Source organism: Oculina patagonica, chromosome 4, assembly GCF_052425735.1.
Source record: "Oculina patagonica isolate OP01 chromosome 4, crgOcupat, whole genome shotgun sequence".
Lineage (NCBI taxonomy): Eukaryota > Metazoa > Cnidaria > Anthozoa > Scleractinia > Oculinidae > Oculina > Oculina patagonica.
In genome coordinates, this window is record NC_135761.1 from 15,634,694 (window position 1) to 15,661,450 (window position 26,757).

At 39.6% G+C, this 26,757-nt stretch overlaps 1 protein-coding gene across 1 annotated transcript; it reads left to right on the forward strand.

Moving 5' to 3' along the window:
* Positions 1-26,572, forward strand: LOC144649691 (uncharacterized). Its single transcript, XM_078509252.1, has 43 exons — positions 1-182; positions 1,298-1,370; positions 1,746-1,835; positions 2,555-2,786; positions 3,257-3,751; positions 4,220-4,242; positions 4,996-5,055; positions 5,437-5,478; positions 5,629-5,706; positions 5,813-5,854; positions 6,362-6,518; positions 7,564-7,631; positions 7,861-7,995; positions 8,129-8,166; positions 8,592-8,655; positions 8,951-9,016; positions 9,117-9,269; positions 10,261-10,346; positions 10,887-10,984; positions 12,167-12,331; positions 12,989-13,051; positions 13,637-13,733; positions 14,035-14,104; positions 14,550-14,675; positions 16,188-16,322; positions 16,647-16,774; positions 17,141-17,176; positions 17,408-17,557; positions 18,173-18,263; positions 18,701-18,800; positions 19,732-19,826; positions 19,925-20,023; positions 20,275-20,342; positions 20,702-20,912; positions 21,404-21,613; positions 22,129-22,175; positions 22,256-22,346; positions 22,973-23,130; positions 23,682-23,712; positions 23,834-23,914; positions 24,265-24,357; positions 25,338-25,422; positions 25,783-26,572. Exons 1-43 carry the CDS (start codon positions 118-120, stop codon positions 25,935-25,937), a joined length of 4,650 nt encoding a protein of 1,549 aa, XP_078365378.1. The 5' UTR covers positions 1-117; the 3' UTR covers positions 25,938-26,572.
* Positions 26,573-26,757: the final 185 nt, after the last annotated feature.

Genomic DNA, 26,757 nt, shown 5'->3' on the forward strand with positions numbered 1-26,757 from the left:
TGAACTGACTTTGAACTTCATTCAGACGATCCGGATCGGCAATCAACCGTAATCATGACTCAGTTATTTTTCTAGCACATTATGACAGCGGCCATCTTCTTTTCCAGAGTCTAAGCGATGGCACGGAACAGCATTTTATGGCTCTGGTTATTTATACCGTTGGCTTTCTTTGTTCGCACGAGGTAAGAATTTTTACTGCCTGTTTACACTTTCGATTCGGTGTCTTCCCACGTGATTTGGGGCTCCTGAATCGACCTTTTACTTCCGCTTAGCACCCTTGATTTCTTTTGAAACTCATGCATCCATGCAGCTTATCTTTGCTGTAGGTCAAATCTTGCTTTTGCAGCATCTCTCTTTCTCGATTCACCACTTTGATTCGTACGTGTAACATGATACCTCGCGGAATAGCGCGCAAAACACTGTCGAGCCTGCACAAAATTTTCTTTCGGTTTCGCTTTGCGCAGTAGTTCTGGAATTTGTGGTGATACATCAAGGCAATATGCTATACATGTAGTTGATGACTTATTATCACCTTTCTTCTTTTATTAAATGTCAGTCTAGAGTCAGTGCCACTAGCTCAAGTACGGTACATATTAAATAATTCAAACCTGCGTGGCCCCAGAATTTTGGTTCATAAAATTGTATTCTACGTTTTTAAGAGCTATTAGTTAAGGTTGAGCAAGATATCGTGATTTGTTATTGGCAAGCAGTCAATTTTTGCGAGGGTGAATAGGGTTGCGGATCATCTGATTTTCTGAAAAATATTGCTCAGATTTTGAATTGAATCAATAACTTCTGCAGATTTGCAGATCCTAGCCAACTGTAACAGATTTTGGATTTTGCAAAAGTTTTGCATATATTCTGTGGAAGCTTGCAGATTCATTGTAGCGGATCGGCAAATTGACATTTATACCACTATTCAACCCCCACAAAACAATATCTGATGTTGTGACGTGAAGAAGGCAAACATTTAATCTGCGAGACAATGACAAATCACAACATTTTGCGAAACCATCTGTTTCAGTGATTGCTTTATTATCTGACCATGCTAGTGAGCTTGTTTTTTTACACCTTTTTACAACTTGTTAAAAGATTAGTGTCAGGGGCTTGCTGCTCTGTTTGTCTTTACGCTCACAGAAGTGGTCAGTAATGCACACAAGCTGAATATTGTGTTTTGCAATGGCACATGACGCAGAGATTATTTTTTTGCCTTGGCTGTGACTGGGCTGATTACTGGGTGTAAATTAAAAGTATTGCATGATCAGACTAATTTCATTCTAAATGCTTCCTTTTGTAGTGAACAATTTGAAGATCCTTTGCAAAGACACATCTTTGATAATGATCATGAAAAACATGACTTGAGTGATGCGGTAAGAAAAATAGACTAAAATAAAACATTACTTTATTGAAATTAGTTTGTCTGAAACTTTTACTGCTGTGCCTCATCGTAAAAAAACTAATAATAAAATAAATTAGCATATTTGCTCTGTCTGGGACTCCTTTGAGGTTACAAAATGTCTTTTGAAAAGGGGTTGTCTGACATCTTGCAACCTACAGCCTGAAGAAGAATTGTAAAACTATTTGAAATGTCGCCTTTTAAAAAACATTTTGTAACCTCAAAGAAGTCCTGTCAAAACACACACCAAAATTATTCTTACTAATGAGTATTTATTTCACTTTAAACAAATTTTAACAAATGTTTAATTTGATCATCATCAATTAATATTTTACTTCACTTGTTTCAGGAAATTGAAGAAATTCTTTTGAAATATGATAAGAATGGTGATGGAGAATTATCAGCTGAGGAAATGTCAAAGTATTTCCGAGATGCTATGGTATGTTCCCGCAGGAGACATTCCTTGGATCTTACCTAGGTGTCTGCTTATAGGGGGTTAACAACTTTATTGTACCATGATAATGGATAGGGGGTATGGGGCACCAAAGAGGGAATGTTTGGATAGCCATACCATACCCAGCAGAAGGCCTGACAATAAACACATTACAGGAGAATGGTGATATTTTTTGAGGCCCTGCCAGGGGGGGGGAGGGGGGGAGAGATTCTCGTGTCACTTGTCTAAATTTAAAAATGTCCCATGTTGCTGTTTTATCGCTCTTCATGTCGCTGTCGGTTATTAAATTGAATCAAAATTGCCTGTCCTTGTCGGAATTTAAGTTTTTCCATAAGGGTTGTTGTTTGTCACGGTTTTATTTTATGTGCTGTTGCTACTTTTTGGGCCATGTCACTTGTTGGAATTTACCCTGGCAGGGCCTCTTTTTTGCCAAGAGTGTAAATGAACTGCTGGGAATCATAAGTCTTTAAAAAATCTTTGTAGAAGGCTGGAAATAAGATATCTGTTCAGCACAATCTAAAACTGTTGGAAACGTTGCACATGATTTTCGAAAAGTTTGTCAAACTCTCTGTTTGACAGGGTAGGCTTCATCTCTTCACAGTGCACGTGTGCCATTCAAGAAGTGTTGATAAAAATTATTATAAGAGTTGTGATCTGCTCCTATGTTGTCAATGACTTTGCTCATTTTTTTTGTCATTTGCTAGGCTGCCTTGAAGGGTGAAAATAGTGATGATAAGCCAGATGAAAAACCAGGAAAAGGTTCAACTAAGAAAAGGAGTGCAAAACAGAAATCTCAGACAAAAACAAAGCCATCAGCTGCCAATGGCTCCACATGGAGTGGAAAGCAGATTGTTGGAGGTCTCTTAGGAATCCTTTGTTTAATTATAGTGTTTGCGGCAGTAGTACAGTGGAGAAATGGCACAGCCAACCATGCAGGTGTGAATATAGATATTTTTATGTTACATTTTTTCTTATGCTTGACCCTATTCAACGGCATGGCAAAATGATGAAATGGCTCTAATTTTCATCCCAGTTTGCTTGCAGTTAGCTTTCATTTGTTGGTTGGGATATTTTATAGTATTTCCTTAACCAACAAATAAAAGCTAACCGCAAGCAAACTAGTGCCATTCTGTCATTCTGCTATTCCGTTAAATACCCTTACTCTCCTCAGCATACACTCAAATTGTTAGAGATATTTGCTTATATTTAAAGACCAATTTTTTATGTATATGTTGTGGTTCAATTTTATATTTGGTTTAAAATTTTTCAAACCAGCTTGATTTTTATTTTTCATTGTCTTATGTTAATTATCATAATCTGCATGAAACAAAGGGAAATGAAAATCAAACTGGTTTCAAAAATTTTAAACCATAGATAAATTAAACCACAACATATATCCACAACAGGTGTCGATGTTGAGGATGTCCGTGCTGCACGTTTACGAAAACTGGCCTCAGAGCAACACATTTCCAGTGCTGAGAATTCACCATTAAAACATAGAAATGAAAGGACTCCAGTGAACAAGTCAACAGTAGCATCCAGTGACAAACAAACTGTTAGAAGAAGATTAAATGACAAAAGTGAAGTGTGGAAAGGTAACACGGGGGAGGCGGGAGCCTCTGGAACTGGCAAAAGATCGGACAAATCAAGACTTTTAAATCCAAGTATAAAGCAGACAGATGATTGTAAACCTAAGTTGTTTAATGTAACTGCGAGAACACTTGCTGCTACTGAGGTTGCAGCTGCCTCAGTTAGGGCTACTACCTCCGAGAAGTGTCCAGTTACTACAGCAATTGAAGTAAACAGCGTACCAAGAATGGCTGTAGCTGATAATTTGGATGTGATAGACGCAGCAGATGTTCAAAAGGAATTGTCTACAACATCATCCCGGAAGCCCACAGGTATAACATCATAGATGTACATGCATTCTTTAACAATTTATGGCCCTCTGAGAGATAGTCGTGTAGTCAAACCACAGCTAACAGACCCTCCACCCCATAGGCAGACACTCCCTGAAAGCAGACATTGATTTGTGGTCCTAGTCACATACAAACACTACATTAAGTTAAACATTCCATAAGTGGACACCTCTCCAGTGTGGAGACTTTCTCAGGTCCCAAGGGTGTCTGCTTATGGGAGACTGGACTGTACACCAGTGTTTTGTCGTGAGCCCAGGTGGTCTGAATTTTAAGGCCCTCCTGATAACGAACAAGCTACATGTATGTGAAAAATGCTGATGTTCTTTTGATATAATTATCTAAGAAACATTTAAAATATGTTAGATTTCTGATGTAATACCAAAAAGTACAATAAGTATAGTCATGTAGTTATTGTCTCACTAATACATGTTCTATTGATATTTGTTTTAGTCACCAAACAAGAAAAGTTACAGGTTAGGACTGCAGCTTGAATGTCAATGTATTTAGCACTGCTGTGCTTACTGCAGACACTAAACAAACAAACAGATAACTATTGTAAATAAACAGAAACTTGTTTAAACCCAACTGATGGGAAGCTTTCCAGTTAGCTGTTTACATAGTGTGGGGGAGCTTCCTGGCGGGGGCAACTGCCCCTGCTATGTACGGCCCTGACCATTAGGTCGCACTCACCTCCTAATTTAAAAACAGATATTGCTGAAAGCTGAGTTATTGCACATTTAATTTGTATATGTGATAACCTTCTTAAAACCAGGGAGTGACATAATGAACCTAATGGCTATCCAAGTGCCAGCAGAGTCTTTAATGTGCGAGGCAGAGAGGCGTGCGAGGCAAGGCAGTGAGGCATGCAAGGCAGAAATCTCTACTTCCAATAAAAAGGCTAACCGTAAGCTACCAAAGCTAACTGTAGGCTAATCGGAGTGCTATTTCAGCTATTTGTGACTGGAGTGACTTTAAGGATGACTGAAGTGCTATTTATTTTAGGCTAACCGAAATGTATCACACGGCTCGCTACCTCGCACTTTGTGATGACCTAGCCAGCAAGTTACAGTGGTCCTAAGACACTCGAGAGTCTTGTTTTTAAACATTTTTTTATCGAAAGAGAAGTACATTAAAGTGTAATGAAATTTGATTGCACAAATAATCTGTAAAGGAGCATTTTTGTTGCTGCTATTCATATTAGACATTTGCTTTATATTTGTTGTCAGGACCTTCCATATGAAGACGTGGTAAAGGAAGTGTTGATGCAGGTTCTGGAATGTTCTTTTGTAAGTGGATGAGTCAGTCTTTTTAGAGTTCAGTCTCTAGGTTTTCCCTTTGAAATATTGTTTGAGATTATGTGTAAATCCTCAATCTTTAGCAGAATACAGGATAAAAAGTTTTGAATGGCTTACATTGATGAATTTCAAAATCTTTTAATCTGTTTAACCTTACCTACCATCTAAGTGTGATTCAAGGGCCTGCAAGTGGTTCAAAGAAAGCAGATTTGTAAGGGCAATTTAAAGCATACAAGCCTACATGTTTGAGGAAGAGACATGTTCAAAGATTTTTTATTAGTGACTTTGAGAAGCAATTATTTATTGCTATAAATAACAGCTACATGTATGCATTATAAAAGAGTTACCCTCTACGTTTTATTCACATTGCAGGAATATCAAGTTTCCAAGAGGGATGTCCTTCCACTTATCAAGGTGTGAAAAATTATTAAAGGGTGGCAGCAGTATAGTATGTGTAGTGTACAGAATCCAAGTCCACAGGGCTAATTTGAAGGCTTAAAAGTACATGTACATCAGCCTTGTTTTATTTTAACTGAAACATGCTTTTATTATTTTTTTTTTTAGGCTGGGAAAGAAAAGGGGCAAGCAATTTTGCAGATTGAAGCATCTGAATTACCTGTCAATAGTGAAGAGTTAAACAAGGTAGGAATAGTGACTGACAAGAGCTATTTTACAAATGATTTGAGTGGATATTTATTTATTGAAAAGATAACTATTATTAATATCTACTTTTTTCCTTTTTATTTAGAAGCTAGAAAAGCTCCTTGCAAAAAGGATCTACAGAGAAGTGGTAAGCTCTTTTTAATATTGCATTGTATTGGTTATGATTTATCTAAGAAAAGAAGAGCAAGAAAAAGGAAACAAGGTATAGGCAAAATTAAATTAAAGAAGAAACAAGGAGAGGAATTAATTATCCCTTTTACAGTATAATAGGAACGAAATGCAGGTGAAATTGAAGGTTGGGTGGAATAAAACAGGAAGGGAAAAGGTTGAAATGTGGGAAGAGAAAATTGATGGAAGGGAGGGAAAAGAAGTGAAGTTAGGAATTGAAGGAGGAAGAAATGCAAGTAAAAGAACGAAAAGAAAAAAGAAACAAGGGAGAAAGGGGAGGAAAAAGTAAAAGAACGAAGGAAGAAAGCAAAAAGAAAGCAAGCAAGCAAGAAAGAAAGAAAAAAAGAAAGAAAGAACAAAAGAAAGAAAGGAAAAAAGAAAGAAAGAAGAAAGCAAAGGGATGGGAAGTGAAAGGGAGCAACAAAGAGTGGAAGAAGTTGAATTATCTGTGTATTCTGTTTTGTAGGATCCAATGAAGTTTGCAATTCTGTGCTTTGACCGTTGTTCCCAGCTGCCAGGAAAGAAGTTCAACACAATTCAAGATGGAGGAAAGATTTGGAAAGAAGTGACTTCAGCTGTTATGGAGCCGTGTGTAAATACAGTTCTTAAACATCTTATCCATGGTGAGTTTTTCACCTTGATTGTATTGTGACATTTGATTCATGTACAGTATAAAATGTCGAGCAAAACAATGAGCAGGAGTAAATGGGGCCTAAACCATTCCACTGAGGCTGTATATCTAAAATAAAATAATGTGCCTTGCCCAAGAAAACAACACAGTGATCTGGTCAGGACTTGATCTGGAGTCCAGTGCACAAACCATTTGGCCCTTGTGCCTCCAGAATACTCAATATAATACAGGACTTTTTGAGGGAATAATCAGTGGTCAAGTTCAAGAGTATAAATGGACACAATGCTGAAACTCAATTAGCCATGTTCAACGAGCAGGGATGGGAAGAGAGCTGGCCGCAGAAGGATCCAGTAACTCAACCAATTGAGAGTTACAGTCACTCTCGTTTAGCGGACACGCTCGGGGCTTCGTTTAGCGTCCGTTAAAGCGAGAGCCTATAGCGGGAGTCATTTTCAGTCAAACCCCGCCGGGAACCTGGATTTGTCCGTTAGCGAGCGTCCGAATAGCGGGGTGTCCGCAAGGCGAGAGTTGATTATTGTTTAAACGCAAAGGCATGCAACTCTAAAATCGTTAAAATAAGAAAGCTTAGTATGGCTGGATGGACAGCTGTCCCTCCAATCCATACTAAGCTCTCTAGCAATTTCTAAAAGGGAACCATACCTATGCGTTTAAACCAATAACTCTCATTTGGTTGAGTTACTATTTTGGATGCCTTCAGATGACGGGCTCAGTTTTTCAGTGCAATCGATATTGAATATTCGTACCCAGTCCCCTGCTCGTTTTGAACATGGCTAATTGCTGTAATACATTCCTTTCTATACACCTTGTAGGCTCACTTAATGCTAATACAAATTATTAGTCCTTGCAAAAAGGAGCTGCAAGTCAATGAATCTGCCCATGGGCTTACTTCCCACTTTTAACACATTCCTATTGTTGTTGGGGTTTTCTGTGATAAGGGTATTTTAATAAAATCATGTTTGTTGTAGTAGATTGCAGCGCCCCTTGCAATACATGTCTTTATTTCTGATTGTTTGCAGCTGCAGCCAGTCCTACTGGAGTTGAAGATGACTTGTGGTCTGATTTTGTCCAATCAGGCCAATCTGAAGTATGTGTGTAGACTTTTTGTGTATTGGTTTCTGTGTAACAAATACAGTACCATTAAACTGGCAAAAAAACTAAACCTAAGTTGTTCAGAAAAAACGTTGCTGAAAAAGATGGAATTCTTACAGTCAGACAGCATGATTTTAATGTTATACATGTGTCGCTGATCATTTTGTTTGTTGTTTACACATGACCTGCTCATGCCAAGACGTTAAATTCTTTGCTGTTGTTAGGGTCCATCTCAGTTTTTTCTGGCGAGTGTTGGAGGCTGGTCATGTGACGGTATAACAGTGAGTGCTGATCTTCTTAGCAGACTGCTGGAAAAAGGCAAACAGGATCCAGAAGTAAAAGAAACTTTTGTTGAAATGGTAAGGAAGTTAATGTATGTATTAATTAAAATTAGATTTATTTTAATTTATGTTTTTCTAATCAAGATCCAAAGTTTTTCAATCCTACATTGTCCATTTTAATGTGGTGACTGTGTTGTTTCTTGGTTCTTAGGTAACTGTTGGCGGAAGACAAGTTGTCCGAGTTAAAAGGTATTGTCAATAATTGAGGGCATCACTCATATGACAGCCATTTTAAATAAATGACATTCAATGCACAATGCATGCACAAGCGATGATGTTCCACAAGGGGGTCTTAGAATACTGAGGAAATTTGTCAAAATCTTAGCGTCAACAAAAGTAGCTGACACCTTGTGCTTGAAAAGGCTGTTATCCAACTGCAGCTTACATTTTTTAAACATTACAAGCAATGTTAGTGACTGCATATATACAGTGGCCCTGTGTATTAAAAGAATTAAGAAATTTCTGTCTACTAAATCTAATAGATCTCATAAATATAATAAGTCTCTTTCGTTTATACATTGTAGTGCCTTTCTAACTGCACAGGAGTACTTTGCTTTTGCGTTCTATGTGGTTGATTTTGTTGAACCTGTAAAGTTATTATTTCCCTTCATTAGGTTAGACGAGATAACACTGGAATGCAAGTGTATTTTCAGAGGGCTGGAAACTCTTCTTTCTCAGGTAAATATGACCAGTAGTCGTCTTATATAAGATAGGGTGCTACCTTAAAGCAGTGAACATTGTCTGGGACTGATATAACATAGATTTTTTCTAACAGTTTATAACACCAAAATAAAGTATTTTTCAGTGAACAATTTTTTTTCAGAGGTTTTTTATCTCTAATTCTCATTTTTGAGGAGTAACCGCTCAGCTATTAACATCCCTCTGCACTTGGCATGTATGACATGCTGGGCTAAATATTTCCGGGCCACTCAGTCAATAAGCTCATATTATATTATTATTTCTTTTGTTTTAGCCTACCATGGCAGAATTTCTGGCTGAAGCCCTTGAACGAGAATTGGACAGTGGAATAAAAGAACTGGTAATAATTTAAGAGAACAATCAGTTGTTCAATGCTGAACTTAAAATTTCTATTTCAGTTTTGAAGCAGAAATTGAGCAATGAACATGTTCCTTCTGCAGGGTGTTTTCTTCCAACATAAGTCGTTGTTCTCCTCATTCCTGTCAACGTCTACAATTGAGGTAAAGAAAGACAAGAAGTCTCGTTCTGTGGCTATCTTCCTTGAGATGCCACACTTCCCTCAGCCATTTCGCAGTGATGCTGATCAACTCCAGGTACAGTTAGTCTTGTTTGGGTCACCACATGATGTAAATTACTGCATAATGGCTGTGGACCAGACAAAGGATAGGCCCAGTTACAGTCATGATGCCACACCCTGTAAGCTGCAAACCAGCAAGTAAAGCAGGCCCAAATGAATCCCCCCTCCAGCTTGTAACTTGTGGCTTTGTTGCCCACATGAAGCCTATAAGGGTGTGTTTGTTTGGGACAATCTGGATAAGGATCAATAAACAGTCAGATCAGTGGGATTGTGGTACATCAAAGGAACTGATGAATCTACTCTGGGCAAGGATGCATCAGTTCTTTCGATGCAACTTGATCTCACTGATCTCGGATCATTGATCCTGTGCTGGATGATCCCAAAGAAATGCACCCTAAAGGCCTGGCTAAGCTAGGAAACATTGTAACAGTTGCGGACACAAATGTTTCCCAGTTTTGCCACACGGGAAACATATGTTGTAGAAACAAATTTCACTTTGCAGAAACAAAAAATGTTTCTGCCTCAAGACAAAAACATTTTTGCTTCCCAGACACAAATTTTGCTCCAGAAACATATGTTGCCCAGTTTAGCCACCAAATTAGAAGCAGTGTTGACTAGTTTATGTGCATGTGTGACACATTGTTTCCTAGTTTAGCCACTCGGGCAGCAAAACATTCTTGCTTCCCGCTAATTTATCCACCTAGGAAACATGACAAAGAACAATGTTTCCTAGTTTAACCTGGCCTTAAGAGTCCACTCAAAGGATTCTATCCGTCACATCTGGTATCAAATACTTAATTGATTGATCTTATCTGACCTAAATGGTAGACATTTCACATGTTGGGTAGCAGAGAAGGGACGAAAAAGCAGTTCACCTAATGGTGCTGCAGGACACTTCACATCTCTCTGCATGAGTTCAACAGTTGCTAAATTGATTCTTGTTCATTGACCAACTCTACCAAAGTTGAATGATATATTAATGAAGTGTTTCTTTTTAAATTGTTTAGTCTCAAATCATGGATGGCATTCATGGCTGTCAGAATGTTGTTTACAAGGCACTTGTGAAGCTGTTGAAATCCAATGCCAAGGATAGGTAAGGCACGATGTCAGTACATGTCCTTTTGTTACCAAGCCCCTGAGGCTCAAAATGCATGGTGACGATAAGCCTGGGAATGAGATGGATATGAGAATGGATACGAGAGAGACTTGTCATGTTCTTACAGCATTTTGGTTGCAAAACAACACATGGAACATTAAGCTGTGTATATATCCACTACAGTAATATCCTATCAAGGCGTGGCATTGGTTGTTTTTTTAAACAAACTTTTGTTCCAGTTTTGTGACTTCTGTGTTAAATCAGGATCACAAATTGAACGCCAGGCTTTTGTTAAGTACATTGTATACATTTTATATAGTCGTTTAGAAGTTTATTTATTCTGTGTGAAGGAGGAATAGATGTACAGGTTCATGTTTTTTTACTGACATGTTTGAGAGTGTTGTATTCCATCTTTTTATTTTTTTTATTACTGTAACTAGTGTATCTTAAAAGATATAGCAATCAAGATGACAGCTGATTACTGCATGTTACAAGTTTAACTTTCTGTTTGAGTTAAATATTTTGTTTTTCCTGTAGTGCACTAGCGTGGTTAGCCGGTGTTGTGTCACTCAATGATCTCAGATTGTCACCAAATATGCCTGGAGATAATTTTGGAGGAACAGTGGCTGGTGATGGTAAGTTAAAAATATTATCATAGTTCAAAGTTGTAAAACGAAATTTGTTTTTGTCTCTGCGACACTTGTAAAACTGTGTCTTTGTCTAGCTGTCCATCTGTCAACCTGTCTGTACATCTGTGGTGAATCGTCCTGGGCTGCAGTATGCTTTTCTGTTGGTCTGTTTGGAGTACCAAGTTACCATGTTGTCAGCTTGGGTTGCCTTTGGCGACAGTCGCTTATCCAGGAAAAATGATGGCCGTTTCCCGATAACAGAAGCACCGAAAGCGCGGACCTCCAGGTCCGGGAACATGCTCCCCCGACAAAAAAAAAAAAAGATTTTGACTCCCTAAAGTGCCATTTCCGGGTATTTTCGGACAGGATGAAAGCAAATTATTTGTTTTTTGGATGTTTAGACTTGGAAATTTTCTTTAACGTAATAAACACTAAACTGAGTATTTATTTGTAATAAAAAATTTGACCGTTTTCCGTAAAACGGTGGAAACTGGTTTGTGCACATAGGGCAGATAGGGGGAACGTTGAAAAAATTGAAGGAAATGGTCCCAGTGAAGCTGGGATCATAGAGTACAGTCGAAGCTATCTTAACGGACAATCTCGTAAGCAAACAGCTCTACTTACGGCCGCGTTGTTTGAAACTCTGTTTAAATTCCTATACAAACTCTGTATTTTTACTTTCTCGTAAGCGGACATTCCCGTAAGCGGCCGTGGACACTTTCACAGATTACGACTTTAACTTTTTCTTTGTTTTTAAGCTTCCGTTAGCGGACACCCCAATGAAAATCCTTTTAACAACCTCTGTATCTTGGTTTTTTCAATCAACTTCACGTCGCCGTTTGTCACAAGGATTTTTACAGGACCTTACAGTAATTACAGTACCATATTTCAGTGCTTGTTTTGACTTCATCCCTGTCCGTCCGGTTATTGTTAGCTGGGCGAGCTACCGTAAGCGGCCGATCTATCCGCTACACCTCTAGTGGCCGCTTACGAGAACCATTCTCGTAAGCGGCCAGCTCCAGTTACGGACACTTTTTTCGCGTCCTGAGGGTGTCTGCTTACGAGAGCTTCGACTGTATAGGCTTTTTTTATTTGGGGGGTGGGGGGGGGGAGTGGAGTGAGGATGGCTTTGGAAAGGATGGTTGGGCTGTCAATTTTAATGTGGCTTGTTTCCCCTTTACTTTTCAGGTTTCATGCTTAACCTTTGCACTGTAGCCCTTCAACTTTGTGATTCCTTCCTGCTGTCGAAAGGAAAAGGAAAATACAAACAGATAGAAGCACGATACTGCACATCTAAAGGCTGTCGGCTGAGGTTCGATAATGAACGAACAATGGGCGGTGGAAATATTATTGGTAAGCCAAAATATTGAAATGTTGCGTTTTTTAGAAGTTCTTGGCCGAATGTCGTCCAGCAACAAGTGGTTTGAAAGCTATAGAAATGATAGAATGGAATATAGCGACTAGAAACAATAGACAAAACATGCATAGCAAAAAGTGGCATCCTCTCGTAAGCATTCGTTTTTTGTTAATATAGATGAAGAACGTTGATTTCGGAAAAGCTTGAAAGTACTCTTCTCTTCCCTTTTTTCAACGTTTTTTCCCCTTTGTTTTTGTTTTTGTATCCATGCAAGAGTAGCGCAAGTGTAAGCATGTAAACGAGTATGTAGATATAGTACTTATGTAAGTAAAGTAAATGTATGGAATTGTGTATGTGTGTAATTGAACTCAATTAAATGAAAAAACAACAACAACAACAAGTGGTTTTATAAGTGAGTAAGTAAGCATGTAAGCATGCTCTCTAATGGCTCGGCGATCAGCGAGGAACATTAGAGAGATCTGTAAAAGCTTGCCAGCTGTGTCTTGTTTTTAAAATGTCTTTTTGTGATCAATGATGTGGTTTATTTATCAGCATTTTTCAAGTTGGTAACGCCAACATGGTGTAATATTTGGATATTCGTGTGCATATCTAAGTATACTTAACATTAATTTATTTTACTTGTTTGTATGCAGGTACGGAAAACGAGGAGAAAACCGATTTACGTAGTTTGCTGTTTCCTTCTGGGGAACTGAAAGGTAACCGATTGTTCTTACTGACTGTAATGTTAGCTCCTCGATTTTGTTGGTGCATTATCAGTTAGTTCAAATTCGAAGTTCATGTTTTTTTTTTTTACTTTACTGCTGTCAGCTGCTTCAAAGGTGATTTGGACCCTTATTTTTCAGCAAATTGTCACAACGCCCATATATGGTCAGGAAGTCCTTATTATTCGTCGTCTGTACTTAACAGATATCATGCGATATGCATAGGTTCCCAAGGTTCGGCCAGTCTTGCAAAGTGCTGCATAACCACAGCTTTTCTAGCTGTAACAATGCGTTTCACTGAAAATTTGTTGAATAACAAAACAATTATCCGGCTCAGTCTTGGGGAATATCGTCTGGTTTTAGCCAACTCGGCCTATAGCTTCGTCGGCTGAGTATCAGGCGATATTCAGCGATATTTCTCAGGATAATTGTAAAATTATTTGCTATAAAAATAGCATGATATTGTATTGTATGGTTTGGACTCATTCGGACAAACTTCATCTATAAAGTAGTTTTTTATGGCGCATTTTTAATTACTGTAGCACTTAGCAATGTATGATGTACACTTCTTGTTTTTAGGTCAGTTTAAGCTGATGACAGAGATGTTTCACATCACTCACAGCGCTCTGCACGTTGGACTTACCACAACCATTCAACGTTACAACAAAATAAATAGGTCAGACATGTTCCATGTTCTTTCTGTCTGGGAAACAAGTTTTTCTTACAGTTGCAATCCAGTTTCGTGTCTTACGAAGACTTGTTGCTAAGAAACATGGGGAGACGAGTTGACGTGACCATTTTCCGATTGCCCATGCTCTTCTGATTGGTCAATAAGAATCGAAAACTCTTCCTGTTGTTCACGAAGATTTTCCGAAAACGGGCCTTGTTTTTCCGACTGTTTGTACACTGAAGTTGTTCTTATGAAGGTGATTCACGCCTTCCTCTTTCTCTCTGCTTATACGTTTTTCAACTTTCAGGTATTACGCAAGAATGTCTGAAATGAAACAAGGCACTCCTGAAGAAGCGGAAGTGAGAAAACAGCTCGTGGTGAGTTTCGATACAGGGTAAAAAAGGGGAAGGGAATGGTGGTTCCAGCACTGGTAAGTTGCGTTCTTGGGCAATGCACTTTACTTTCACGGTATCTCTTTCCACCCAGGCGGGGGTAGATATGTGTACTCAGAGTAACAAAAACGCCGAGGTATTAAGGATATGTTACACGAAGCAATTTTCTTTTGGTTCACAATGACACTCCAGGTATCGGAACTCGGGAGCCAGTATTATAACATTGGAATTGTTCTGGACGCACTAAAATTTATTCTAATTACTAGATGTGTTTTTGAATAAAGCGCTTTTGTGTTTACGAATGCGTTTGTGCAGGGATTAGGTCTCTGAAATGGTTACAGGTTGTGACTCAAAATTAAGACCCCGGTTACGCAAACAATTTTTCTATATGTCATGTTAATGCACTTTTTGTTTGCACATTTTTTTGTAGCTGTTTATACTTCAGTGGAATACGTGTCTGCACGACACGCACTTTATGACGCTATGTTCAGAGTTTTACATCACAAGCGCCGCTTGGCTTCTTCATCTTCTAGACAGTTGTGCTGCTGAAAATAAGGTAAGGCATGGCCTAGTAAGCTGTTTATGAATACATCCGAACCTGCACTGACGGCCAGTTCTATACAAAGACCATGATTTTTCGTCCCGACTGTGCTTGCTGATTTCCCTTTCATTGGTAACCAAGCTTTTTGGAATGGACGATGCAATATCTGTTCTAGTTTAAGCCTGGACAAGATCGAAACTTTGCTCTGATTATTAGATGAAATTAGTCCTACGATCCACGTCACATTTCTTGGGATACTTGCCAGTCAACTCTCTCTAAGACGGACACCTTCGGGACCGGCCGCAGCTGTCCGTCTTAGAGAGGTGTCCGTCTTGTAGAGAGTCGAGGAAACATGACACCAGTAATTTTGAGATAATAAAGCTAAACCTATGCACAATAAATACTCGTCTGTTTTGAGTGTGTTGAAAGTCGCTTTCTTTAACAAAACCTACAAACAGGGACAACAATAATTTCAGAAAATTGTATCGTTTGTTCATTACAATCGATAATTCACTGCTTCACATAAGCAGAGAAGCTTCATTGTTTTGGTTAGTAAGCTTGGTATGCGCGTATCCTTAGGGCGCTGACAAACTTTGCTTTATCAATATGAAGATTGGAAGTAATTTCACGAATAAAACATGATAAAAAACACTTCTTAAGTGTCCGTTGATGATTTCAAAGTGTCCGTTGTCCGTCTTAGAGAGGTGTCCGTCTTATAGGGAGTTTAGTTACAGTAAAATGACTGAAAAACGGCAGGGACCATCCCCAGGTGTCCGTCTTATGGAGGTGTCCGTCTTATAGAGGTGTCCGTTAAGAGAGAGTTGACTGTACTTGCCGTTTTTACACGTGAAACAGGGCAAAAAAATAGCAATTACCCCCCCTGTCCCATTACAATGTTATGTACCTTGAAAAAACAATGCCTCCATTGTTGTCTATTTTGCAACATTAGTTTTGGGGAACGGGGGTTCTCCAATTCTGAGAATTCGTAACAGAATGTCACGTTACAGTTGTTAAAATGATAGTCCCAAGAAATTATGGCGTGGATTGTAGATAAGGCAATTATTAGACCTAAGTTTGATTCACGCTTAGGTTAGGGATAGGGAAAAGGTCAGCTATTATAGAGGTGACAGTTAAAGAAAGGCAATTTATATAACAAAAATCTTCGGAGGTTTGGCGGATTAACGTGGTTGTGTAGTGGTAAAGGAGGGATGTTAGCAGGCCAAAGGTTTCAGATCCGATCCTGGGTGGTGACATGCATTTTTCTCAGTAGAATAAAATTTGGATGATAGCAAAAAAAGTGGCGCTAAAATGGCTTCGACCGTTGACGAGAGGAAAATGTACTGCGCCGTCCCATACACAGACTGACAGTTGAAACCTCTCTTCATCATCCAGTTAATTCTGCCCATAGGGTGGCGTTTTAGAGAGGTTCAGTTGTATTACATTTGCGTCATAAATATGTATTTGTTGTAATTTTAATTGATTGATGTTGGAAAATTTCATTTACATTAAAGTTAATGTTGATTTCAGGATTTATCTGAAAACGAAATCCGGGCCAAACAGCGGGAAATATTCGCGAATATACCCGAGTTCTACGTCAAAGACATGTGTTCCTGGTTCAGCTTTGCCGCTATACACAAGCCCTGTGCACTAAAGGGATTGGATGTAAGTAGAATTCCTTCAACAATTGTCCCTTTGGCAAATCGTTCTTGAAATACCCGAGGAGATTTTCCTTAGTAATTTTAAGGAAATTTTTCGAACTACATCTTTTTCGAGCCTTTAAGTACAAAATTTTGTTTAATGAAGTTTTAGCTCGAGTAAGGTGCAGGCATTTTTATTTGTTGCACAAATGATCCATATAGGAGAACAATTTCCGTTTTTTAAAATTTTCCTTTTTTTGTTTTTCATTTTACTTTTGTATTATTGATGTCCACTTTCTCGCTTTCTCGACGTCTAATTGTGCATTTTATAATATTGTTCGTGTTACAGATCTGTGTTTTCGTTGATTGTTGTTGTGCTCTGATTGAGCGCAGAGACCTGATGCCTGGACCTGTGGCAGCCACTAGAATCGTATCAGCACTGTTGTCATTTGCTGAAATATGTTCCAGAAATAAAAGGTACTTTAAAAGTCAGTAGACGAAGACAAATCAAGTCACGAGTGGGATAGCCCACATAGAGCTCTCACGATGGTTAATCGTGTAGTGTTTGGAACCGAAAAAACTCGAACTCTTGGGATGTTCGATTAACTTTGAAATTCCTAAACAGCATCGCGCTCGTAATTTATACTGATTTCCTAAGGTTTTGTCGGTTTCAGATCTCTTACTAGCTGACCACGTTTTGGCTGTGAGAGCCTCCTTTAATATTTAAGATATGCCGAAACCAAATTCATGAATCAAAATGGCAAAGATAGATTGTAAAGGGTAAAGTTGTTTTGTGTCTTCGTTTTCGACGATTATTTATCAGGGTTGCATGTTTGTTGACAGGAAAAACAAATTGTTGGAGGCAACAACGTGGGGAAGGTAAGGAACTGATTTAATATTAACTTTATTTGGTACTTGTTAATTTACTTATTATCTCATTGCTTGTAACTTGCAATATCTTGTCTTCGTACACATTTCGCGCAAAATTGAGGTTGAATTTTTGAACAACAAAGTCGATCAGCTTCAGTGACTACTTTTACTAACGATTATACGAAAAGAGTCTCATTATAGTTACATTATGTTCACAATGATATTGCTTATGATTTTCAGTGGCATCGAAGGTGACCTGTTGGCCTGCGTATCTATGTGCCCAGCGGTCAGAGATAAACTCGGCCCAGCTCTAATTCATACGTACTCCTCGGTCGACATTGTGGAGGGCCTGGACGTGGACAAAGAAGAGTTTGACAAATTTTCTGCCAGGTATGAACGACATTGCCTCCCATAAAACGGCAAGTGCATTTTTTTCTATACACTAGCAAGGAATATGTTGCTTTAAGCACAGACTGCAATTATTTTTTATAGATTTGTAGAGAATTTCTGATGTACACTGAAAGATGCGATGCTTCGTAGCTCTCGCTGTGTCGCATTTGAGGGCTATTGATATCAAGTGTAGTTGTCGACCTACATTTATTCTAAAATAATCATTCTTTTCATGACCTTTTTGTTTTGGATTGGGGAGGTGTAATAAAGTAGGAGCTTATTAGAAAGAAGGGGTGTATAGAATTATTTTTCATCAACTAGCTTAGGTAGGAAACTGTTAGTTGTTTATTTTTGTTTTAAAATGTCGACGTCCGCGTCCATACAGAGAAGGAACTTACCAGAAAAAATGGGTATTATAAGAGAGGAGTAGATGGGTTGGGAGGCACGGGGGGGGGGGGGGATGCTTGACAGAAGGTCTTCTACTGTTGTCTCCAACGTTACCCCTATTTCATCAGATTTGCGCTGAAATCAGCTCTGTTGATAATAGACTTCGCAAGATGAAAACTGTCATAGGATATATGCACACTCATGTTCATCTAGTTAATTCTGTTTTAGGTTCGAGATTATTAAGTTGTTGGAAATCCTGTGGAACAGACCGGACTGTTTGCCTTCAATTTTGGGAGAATGTGGACAAGAGAGTTTCCAGGTAAGTCAATCAACAAATGGGTTCCTATAGAAGATAACACTTTTTGGGGAAAGGTAAAGAATCCGATCCAATCACGGCTCCAAACACCTACGGACCTTCCGAGACTCTCCCTCTCTGGTACTTTCTCTTGGCGCCAAATGTTAACTCGTCTATCTCCACGGTCTTTCCTATGCCCCCGATCTTAATTCCAGCATTCAGGATCTTGTTAGAACAGATTGTTCTCAGCTTACTCAGCGTCCGGACAACGGTAGGCTTTGAAAGCCCGCTCGGTATTGTGTCGGCCGATGAGTCAGTAGTGTGTCTGTGGTGTGTCGGCCGACGTGTTGACCGACGCGTTGTTTGGATCGGATTCTTTACCTTCCCCACTTTTTGTTGAAAGAGGTGATTTGTGGAAAGATTCGTAAAGAAGATTTACAAACGTTCTTGGTTTTTTTCAGTCATTCCTAGGTTGTGTGCTAGACACCCTTCTGTTTGTGCTAAAAGATGGTTTGCTGCGAATTACGAATGTGAAGAAAGTACAGTGTGCCAAGCAATGTGGTAAGGACCATAATTGCACAATACGGGAGTGTACGATGCTGACTGAGGTAGAGACGGGACAGACAGACAGACAGACAGACTTGTAAGCAATGCGGCAAGGAGCTGTTTTGCATAATACACGAGTGTAGGTAGCTGACTGAGGTAGTGAGGTAGAGAGGGGACAGACAGACAGACAGACAGACAATGCGGCAAGGAGCTGTTTGCACAACACATGAGTGTAGGTAGCTGACTGAGGTAGAGAGGGGACAGACAGACAGACAGACAGACAGACAGAAAGACAGATAGAGACAGACAGACAGACAGACAGACAGACAGACAGACAGACAATGCGGCAAGGAGCTGTTTGCATAATACACGAGTGTAGGTAGCTGACTGAGGTAGAGAGGGGACAGGCAGACAGACAGATAGACAGAGACAGACAGACAGACAGACAGACAAACAGACAGACAGACAGACAATGTGGCAAGGAGCTGTTTGCACAATGCACGAGTGTAGGTAGCTGACTGAGGTAGAGAGGGGGCAGACAGACAGACAGACAGACAGACCGACTGACTGACTGACTGACTGAGGGCATCACATATTTGTTATCTCTTTTCGTATAGCTAGTCAAAAACCTACAATTGTAGTCTTTGCCTGAAATAAGACATATAATTGCCCCCCAAAAAAACTCAAATTTTGCACTGAAAAACTGAACATCTGATTGTGTTTTCTTTATCGAAAGAATAGCTACTGAAAATAAACTGAATGAGAGCTGCGTTTATGAATTGCAAATGCTGTGGTTTCTAATGTTGCATATTCAGAATAAACATAGCATTTTAGCCAATCCGGGTGCTCTCAGGTTTCAAACTCTTGTATAATATACCTTATACTATGTACCACTAGTCAATAATCAGTCAACTTTATGCATTAGTTTTCCCTTTTTTCTGAACAGATGAAAAGTGGAAAGAACTGAGTCTAGAACAGCGCAAAGAAAAGGAACAGTTTTTAAAGGGTGAAGAACAGGCCTCTCAATCCCACATGTACATGGTATGAAAATTATAATTTTAAAGTTAGGAAGGCTTAAAATGTCCAGGCACTGGAGTGACCCAAAACACATCATAATCTTTGGCTTGTTTGAATTTCAGGCAAATGCAACGCTGGCACTTCTGGAGAAAATCACACAAGAAGAAAAAGTGGCTCGCTGCTTCTCACGTTCTCCGCTGTCAATCAGAGCTGCAGCAGCGGTATGTCTTTCAGTCTTTGGATTGTACTTGTAGGGTGGGGTGGGGGAGGCCCAAGGGGAGAGAGGAAGTGTCACCTTTTGTTTGTCATCAATTAAGAGCGAAATTCTTTGAATGCTAACGTTATGACGAAGGCGCAAAGTTTAAATTATTAGCTGCTTGATAAGAAAAAACTGTGGAATTTGCTTCTTCAATAAAGAATTATTGTTTTTCAGTTTCACAACACTGAATTTGCTTTTAATTTTTACTTTCAGATAATCGGATTTTTGGATCAATTGTGCGGCCGTAAATCTGTGGATTTGAAAGTCCAGAACATGGAAAAGTAAGATTATTTAATGATAAGATAAAATGTTCATTTGTCACGAGCGTGGGACAAAGAAAAAATCTGAGTCCCCGACAGGATTCGAACCCATTACCGGTTAGGCGCTCTAACTACTGAGCTACGGAGAGACTCTTGGTGAGCTAGACCACGTACTGGGATCATATGTGACATGCGTCGTGGATACTACTGGATCGGATATCCAAAGCATTCTATGTGTAATATACTTATAACAGTAGTTGATGAGCGCGTTGATACCACAATAGTCGGTCAAAACATGTTTTGGTACATGTATGTTTAAATAAACCACTTTGCTTCTTCAAAAATCAAAATGTTTTGTATTTTTTTGCTTTTATTTTAAGGTATTCATTTGATCCACGTGACCTGCTAGTTAAAATTTTAACAGTGTTAGTGCGCATGTCCAATGCCAGCGAAGACAGAGAGTTTGTTAAGTGCCTCGCCGCTAACCCAGACTACAGCAGGCTCAGCGTGGAAAGAGCGTTGCAAGTTGTTCAGCGGGAGAATCTCGCCCCAGATCACATGGTTCAAGATTTGAGAAGTCTTATGCAAGAGGTGAGAGTTGTTCTGGTGTTATTCAAAGTGAGGAAACTTAAGTAGCTGCAAAAACAGTCCGGAAAAAAATCTGAGGCAAACAGGGGATTGGAAATACACGAAATTTACTGGTTTTTATATGGGTGGCACAGCGTATCAAAGTATATCACACAAAACTACAGCTCAATAGCTTTTATTTGAATGGCCACACCGCAGAGATAAGGCAAAGACGTAAAAAGTTGGAATCACATTGTGCAGCACAAGAAACCATACTTCATAAAAGTACTGCTCAATTGAGCACACTCGGGTTTATGCACAGACTTTAAACTTAGAACCACCTTGCACACTTATAGCACCACAAAAAGTGCTGCTAGCACAGTAGCTTCCAATTGAATGGTTACACTCTAGGCTTTCATCTTCAAACTAAAACGTTAGGTCCACCTTTTACAGCCTAACATAAAAGGCGCTAAGACAGTTGATTTTTAGATGCTTATTTATCTTGTTCTTCCCAGGTTAGCACATTATTAGCACAAGACGAAGATCACCCCTCCCCTGATGAGGACGAATCAGACGTAGACGAGACTGAACTTCCCCCGCTAGTAGAAGTGTCTGAGGAGGGTGGCGAGGAGGCGGGTTCATCGGAACCGTGTGACGCGAAGCAGGCAGATCAAGCTTACATTGATGCTCTGGAACCCATCAAGTTTGACACTGCAGAGCTTGTGGTAGGAAAATAATTGAAGAATATAATTGATAAGATTGACGATAACAGAGTAGAACTATGAAATAAGAACTTGCAAGTATCAGTCAACAACTAGTTTCTTTGACCGAGACATGAAGATTGGAATATTTCATCTCCTGGTCAACTTGTTTCTTTGGTCGAATCGCCGATTTCAGGCTTGGTTACATGGTGAAATTTCTAACTAAATTTCCTCATATTACTTTTGTGCCGTTGAACCATTAATTGCCTAAGGCCCCTTCTAATAACATTTATGCGTTGTTCAGTGGCCAGGTTGTAACAGAAACACTTTTATTTAAGACTACTGGAGATGAGCTGGAAGCTCAATGGAAACCAACAAAACAGTGTACATTGTAGAGCTGCTATGATTATCAGCTGGAAGCTGTAGACAATAGTGACGATAGATCCCCGAGATACCCATGTCAAAATATTCACTACTGATTTTTAAAAAATTATAGTTTTGGAAACAAATTGTAACTGAAAGCGTTTTCCTTATTTCAGGAATGTCATGCCTTTCGCTGCCGTGCCAGTCAGCCTATATGTCCCAGGTAACTAGAGAAGTCACTCTCAACACATCGAATTATCATCTATTTGTTATCATTTTTACATTTCTTCTTTCTGATTTTAGATCTGGTAAAGTGAAGGCTCTTATGCGAGAAGCAACTCAACTGAAAAATAATCTTCCGATATATCCAAATGCTTCCATCCTTGTCAGACAGGTTAGAATGTTTTCTATAGTATGGTTTTCTTAAGAGAGCTATTTCCCAGTTTGGTGCCCTGTTTGAAGAATGTAAGTGGAAAAGAAAAGAGTCTAGACTTCAATAAGTTGTCTACCCAAACACGAACCCTAAATAAACTGGAGGCCCGGTTGTTCAAACGACGAATAACGCTATCCAGCGGATAACGTAGTTGGTTTTGTTAACACTTACATGTACTCACTGGACAGTGATTTTTCCAGTGGATAGTGTTATCCACCATCTTTTGATCAACCGTGAATGAGCACATTGTAACAAATATTTTTTTTTACAATTTTAGTCAATTTCTTCAGATCTCAGTGTGTCAGTTATTTGGGTTGGATATGGATATTTTAACCCATGCCATACAGAATTCGGCTAATTGGACGCTGGACGTTCTGCGGTTATCAAGGCGTTTTAGGCACAGTGATCCCTCGCTATAATGTGTCCTTTGTTACATTATTAGAGAAAAGCTCCCCCCAGTAAAACCTTAACTTACAATTGCGATAACTAATTGTCAACAGGATCGTATTAATGTGATTTGTGCAAATTTCTTTTAAAAGACAGGCAGTGGAGTGCTAATGTTGCATTTTATTTCATCGTCCATGCAGGATGAAAACCGTATGGACTTTGTCCGTGCACTTATTACCGGCACGGTCGATACGCCGTACAGTCGGGGCTGCTTTGTGTTCGATGTCTACTTTCCGTCCTCATATCCTGTTGATCCACCATTGGTGAAAATTATCACCACTGGTAACGGTACTGTGAGGTAAGATACGGTGATTTATTTTACAGTAGAATTCAATAAGAGCAAACAGGTTGGTTATTTTTTCGGTCAATCAGGCGCAAAACCAAAACCAATCAATGATTTGGAAATTGGGCCACGTGACCTTTTCCGCGCTTGCCACTGGTTGAAGCTTTTAGCTAAGAGTTCTGATTGGTTCATCGTATTTTATATGTTTGTTGTGATTGGACAGATGTCATTACTTGGACTCCTATGAATGCCTCAATTGACGTATCTTTATGGTAGATTGTATTAGTGGCTGACTTCTCTTTGCGTTGTCTTGGGCGGTACCAGAATTCGCCCATTTTCACTCAATTTGTAAAGTGCCGTCACAAGGTTGGTTTTTTTTTCGCGCCAAAATGGCGGAAATGAGTGATCGATTTCAAAAGTGACAGTGCCCTTGCTTTCGTGATGCCATGAAGGTTCCATTTCATAAAGTTTGGCTTTTCAACAAGATTGATACTTGGAGTATCAGCTCAGCAATGTTTGTGACTTATCTGTTTGGGGTTAAGACAATTGTTTTTATTTATTTCCAGGTTCAACCCGAATCTATATGCAGACGGCAAGGTAATCCTGAGGTTGATTTGGCCTTACTTTTCCACTTTGTCTGACTTTCCCGTTTCTCTCCTGTGGTGTGTTGAATATTCCCTTGCAGTCGTTCACGAACTCAACACGTTCATATTTTCAGGTTTGTTTGAGTTTGCTGGGGACTTTCCATGGTAGAGATTCAAGTGAAAAATGGGATCCGAAGAAGTCTTCGCTTTACCAGGTTTGTGCTTGTTGAAATTACATTATTAATAAAAGATATGTCGAATATGGAACAGTTCTTGTGGTTTGTCTGTAAAGAACACTTGCGAGCTAAGTCGATAAGTTTTCAAAAAGTTCTAAACGGTCAAGCGCCCATGACGGTCGAAATTGGTAAAACACGTCACGTTGTCACGGCGTGACGGATACGTGACAGGTCCGTGACTGAATTGTAACACTCTTGTCGCAATCTGGATACGTTGTGTTAGTTATGAAGTATTATGAATCAAACCGTGGGATCAGTACTTTATACTGCTGTGTGTTTGCGCAGTCATACGCAAGTGGTAAAGCAGTCTCTTGTTCCTGTATCCACAGGTTTTGGTGTCAATTCAAAGCATGATGTTCACTCCTGATCCTTGTTTTAACGAGCCTGGTTATGAAGGTATCAAAGGAACAGACGAGGGAGATGTAAGTAACATGCAATATTATTACATAGCTGGAATGTTTTCTCCAACAGTGCGCACTCTCATTGGCTACTTCGAGGTCATATCTAACAATAAAACTGTTTCCAGGCAAAAGTCTCTGAGCGGGCAATATTGCAAAACTATAACAGTGCACTGTGGGAGGCGCGGTGACCTAACGGTTAGAGGGCCGGACTCTAGATCGAGCGGTCCGAGTTCGAGCCCCAGCCGGCGTCACTTGTGTTGTGTTCTTGGGCAAGACACTTTACTCTCATAGTGCCTCTCTCCACCCAGGTGTATAAATGGGGACCGGCGACATAATGCTTGGGGGGAACCCTGCAATGGACTAGCATCCCATTCAGGGGGGAGTAGAAATATTCCTAACCGCTTAATGCTACGGAAACCGGGATAAGCTCCGGCAGTGTGGGCCGCTTGGCTCGTGGCTTCTCCTTCCTCTTCCTTCGGGTTTTATTCGCGAGGGGGTTAGAGAAAAAAATATAACAGTGCACTGTTACCAGTGAATGTTGACCGTCGACCGCTGTTCTTCTAAGTCTTCGCTGTACTATATACAAATCACTTAATAACTGGTCCTTGAGAACCCAGCTAGTTCGGAAACCATTGAGATTCTGGGGTAACGAAATTAACGGTTTCCTTCGAGACCAGTCATAATATCAAATTTTCAACAGGAAGCACTGTCCATTATACTTTGCTTACTAGGCTTGCCAACTGGAACAGTAGCAACATGTTCACAAGGATGGGTTGAGATAGCACTTTCAATCGATTTCAGTGAATTACCCGGTACTGCGTTTTCTAACCAACGTTCCTCATTGAACCAGTAATTGTGTACCGCTCTTGCGTTTTTATTGTTCGGTAAATTCATTGTTGTCTATTGTTTGGATCAAAGAGATTCTCGTTCAGTCAAGTCGTTTCATTGCTTGGAATTTGCAAACGTGTTAGAACTAACTTGCCTTTGCTCTTTTTCGACAGACTCTGTGCAAAGAATACAACGCAAAACTCAGGCTGCATACGATACGTCACGCCATGGTCGGACAGTTACGGGAACCAACACCGGGTCAGTTTGCTTGTTTTATTATCAAAGCTGTATTTTCTTCCAGCCAAGAGGCGATAAACATTGGTTTCCATACAACTTAGCCAGCGAATGCGAGGAATGCGCAGATGCACGTCGAGTAAAACTATTCCTACTTTCTACTTCCTTTGAATGGACAGCTATTCTAATTGAATTTATGTCGTCAAATTTTAAGTTCATATAGAGTTGTTTAGTACCCCAATCTTGACCAAACGGAATGGGGCAATTTTGCCCTCCTCCTGGAGAACGATTAAGGAAAAACATGTCTGTTTTTATGGCAGTAAAAGTGTTTTAACTTTAAGTTTGTTCATCTGTCTTTACTGCAATTTTTCTCTGACTCTCCAGGATTTGAAGAAGCGATTCGCGCTCACTTCCGTCTTCAAAGGGAGGCCGTTTTGAAGCAGTGCGCCGAGTGGCTCGCGGAATGCGCAGACGCTGAAGAAGAACGACGCATGCGCAAGGCTGTCGACACGCTGAAAAATGAACTCGACAAGTTGTAGGGGAAAGGAGGAAATACTACGGATTTAAAGGGCACGCCATGTGACCTTTTTGCTATCCAAGATCGATGAACACCACGTTAAATAATTGTTTCCGTTATTTTGGCAGAAACTGACACCCAGAACGCCGGCGGTTTGCCTAGCGGTGCTGGCCATTCTTACAGCTCTGAGTATTGTCTCATTTTGTTCTTATTCATCGAGATGTCGAGGTTCGGACTTGGCAACTTTTTATTATGTTGCGTTGCGTTCTTGAACAAGAAATTTTATCACCTTCCTTCACTCAGTGTTAAAAAGGGTAACATGTAAAGTATTCTGGAGGAGGGGGCTCAAAATGGACTTACGTGCGATCCAGGAGGAGTAGCGATACTCGAACTCGCTTCAGCAATGCTATGAAAAACAAAGTAAGCACCGGCTGATTTGCCTGTTGTTATTGTTTTTTTTTTCTTTTGAAATCTGCTTTCACTCGAAATATTACAAAACCTGATCGTGGTGTAAATATTTTAGTCAGGTGTAGTTTATTTTGAATTACATTGCTTAAAAAGCACAATTGGGATGGGATGATTATATTTAGCGAGATGTTTATGTTTGTAAAAAAAAAGCTAGTGATCTCGAATAAAATTCGGTTGATGGGGATTTTGAACGTGTTGTTTTCATTGTTTAACTAAACGGGCAACATTTTTTGTTTCCTGTCGCGTAAAAATGTTGCATTTTGCAAATAGTCGTATAGATATGTTGAATGTTGAGGCAACATCAGGAAGGCTTTTCAAGAAAGTGTTGCCCGTATTGTTTGATCTTCCCGCGCCCGATCGAGAACTCGACCGAC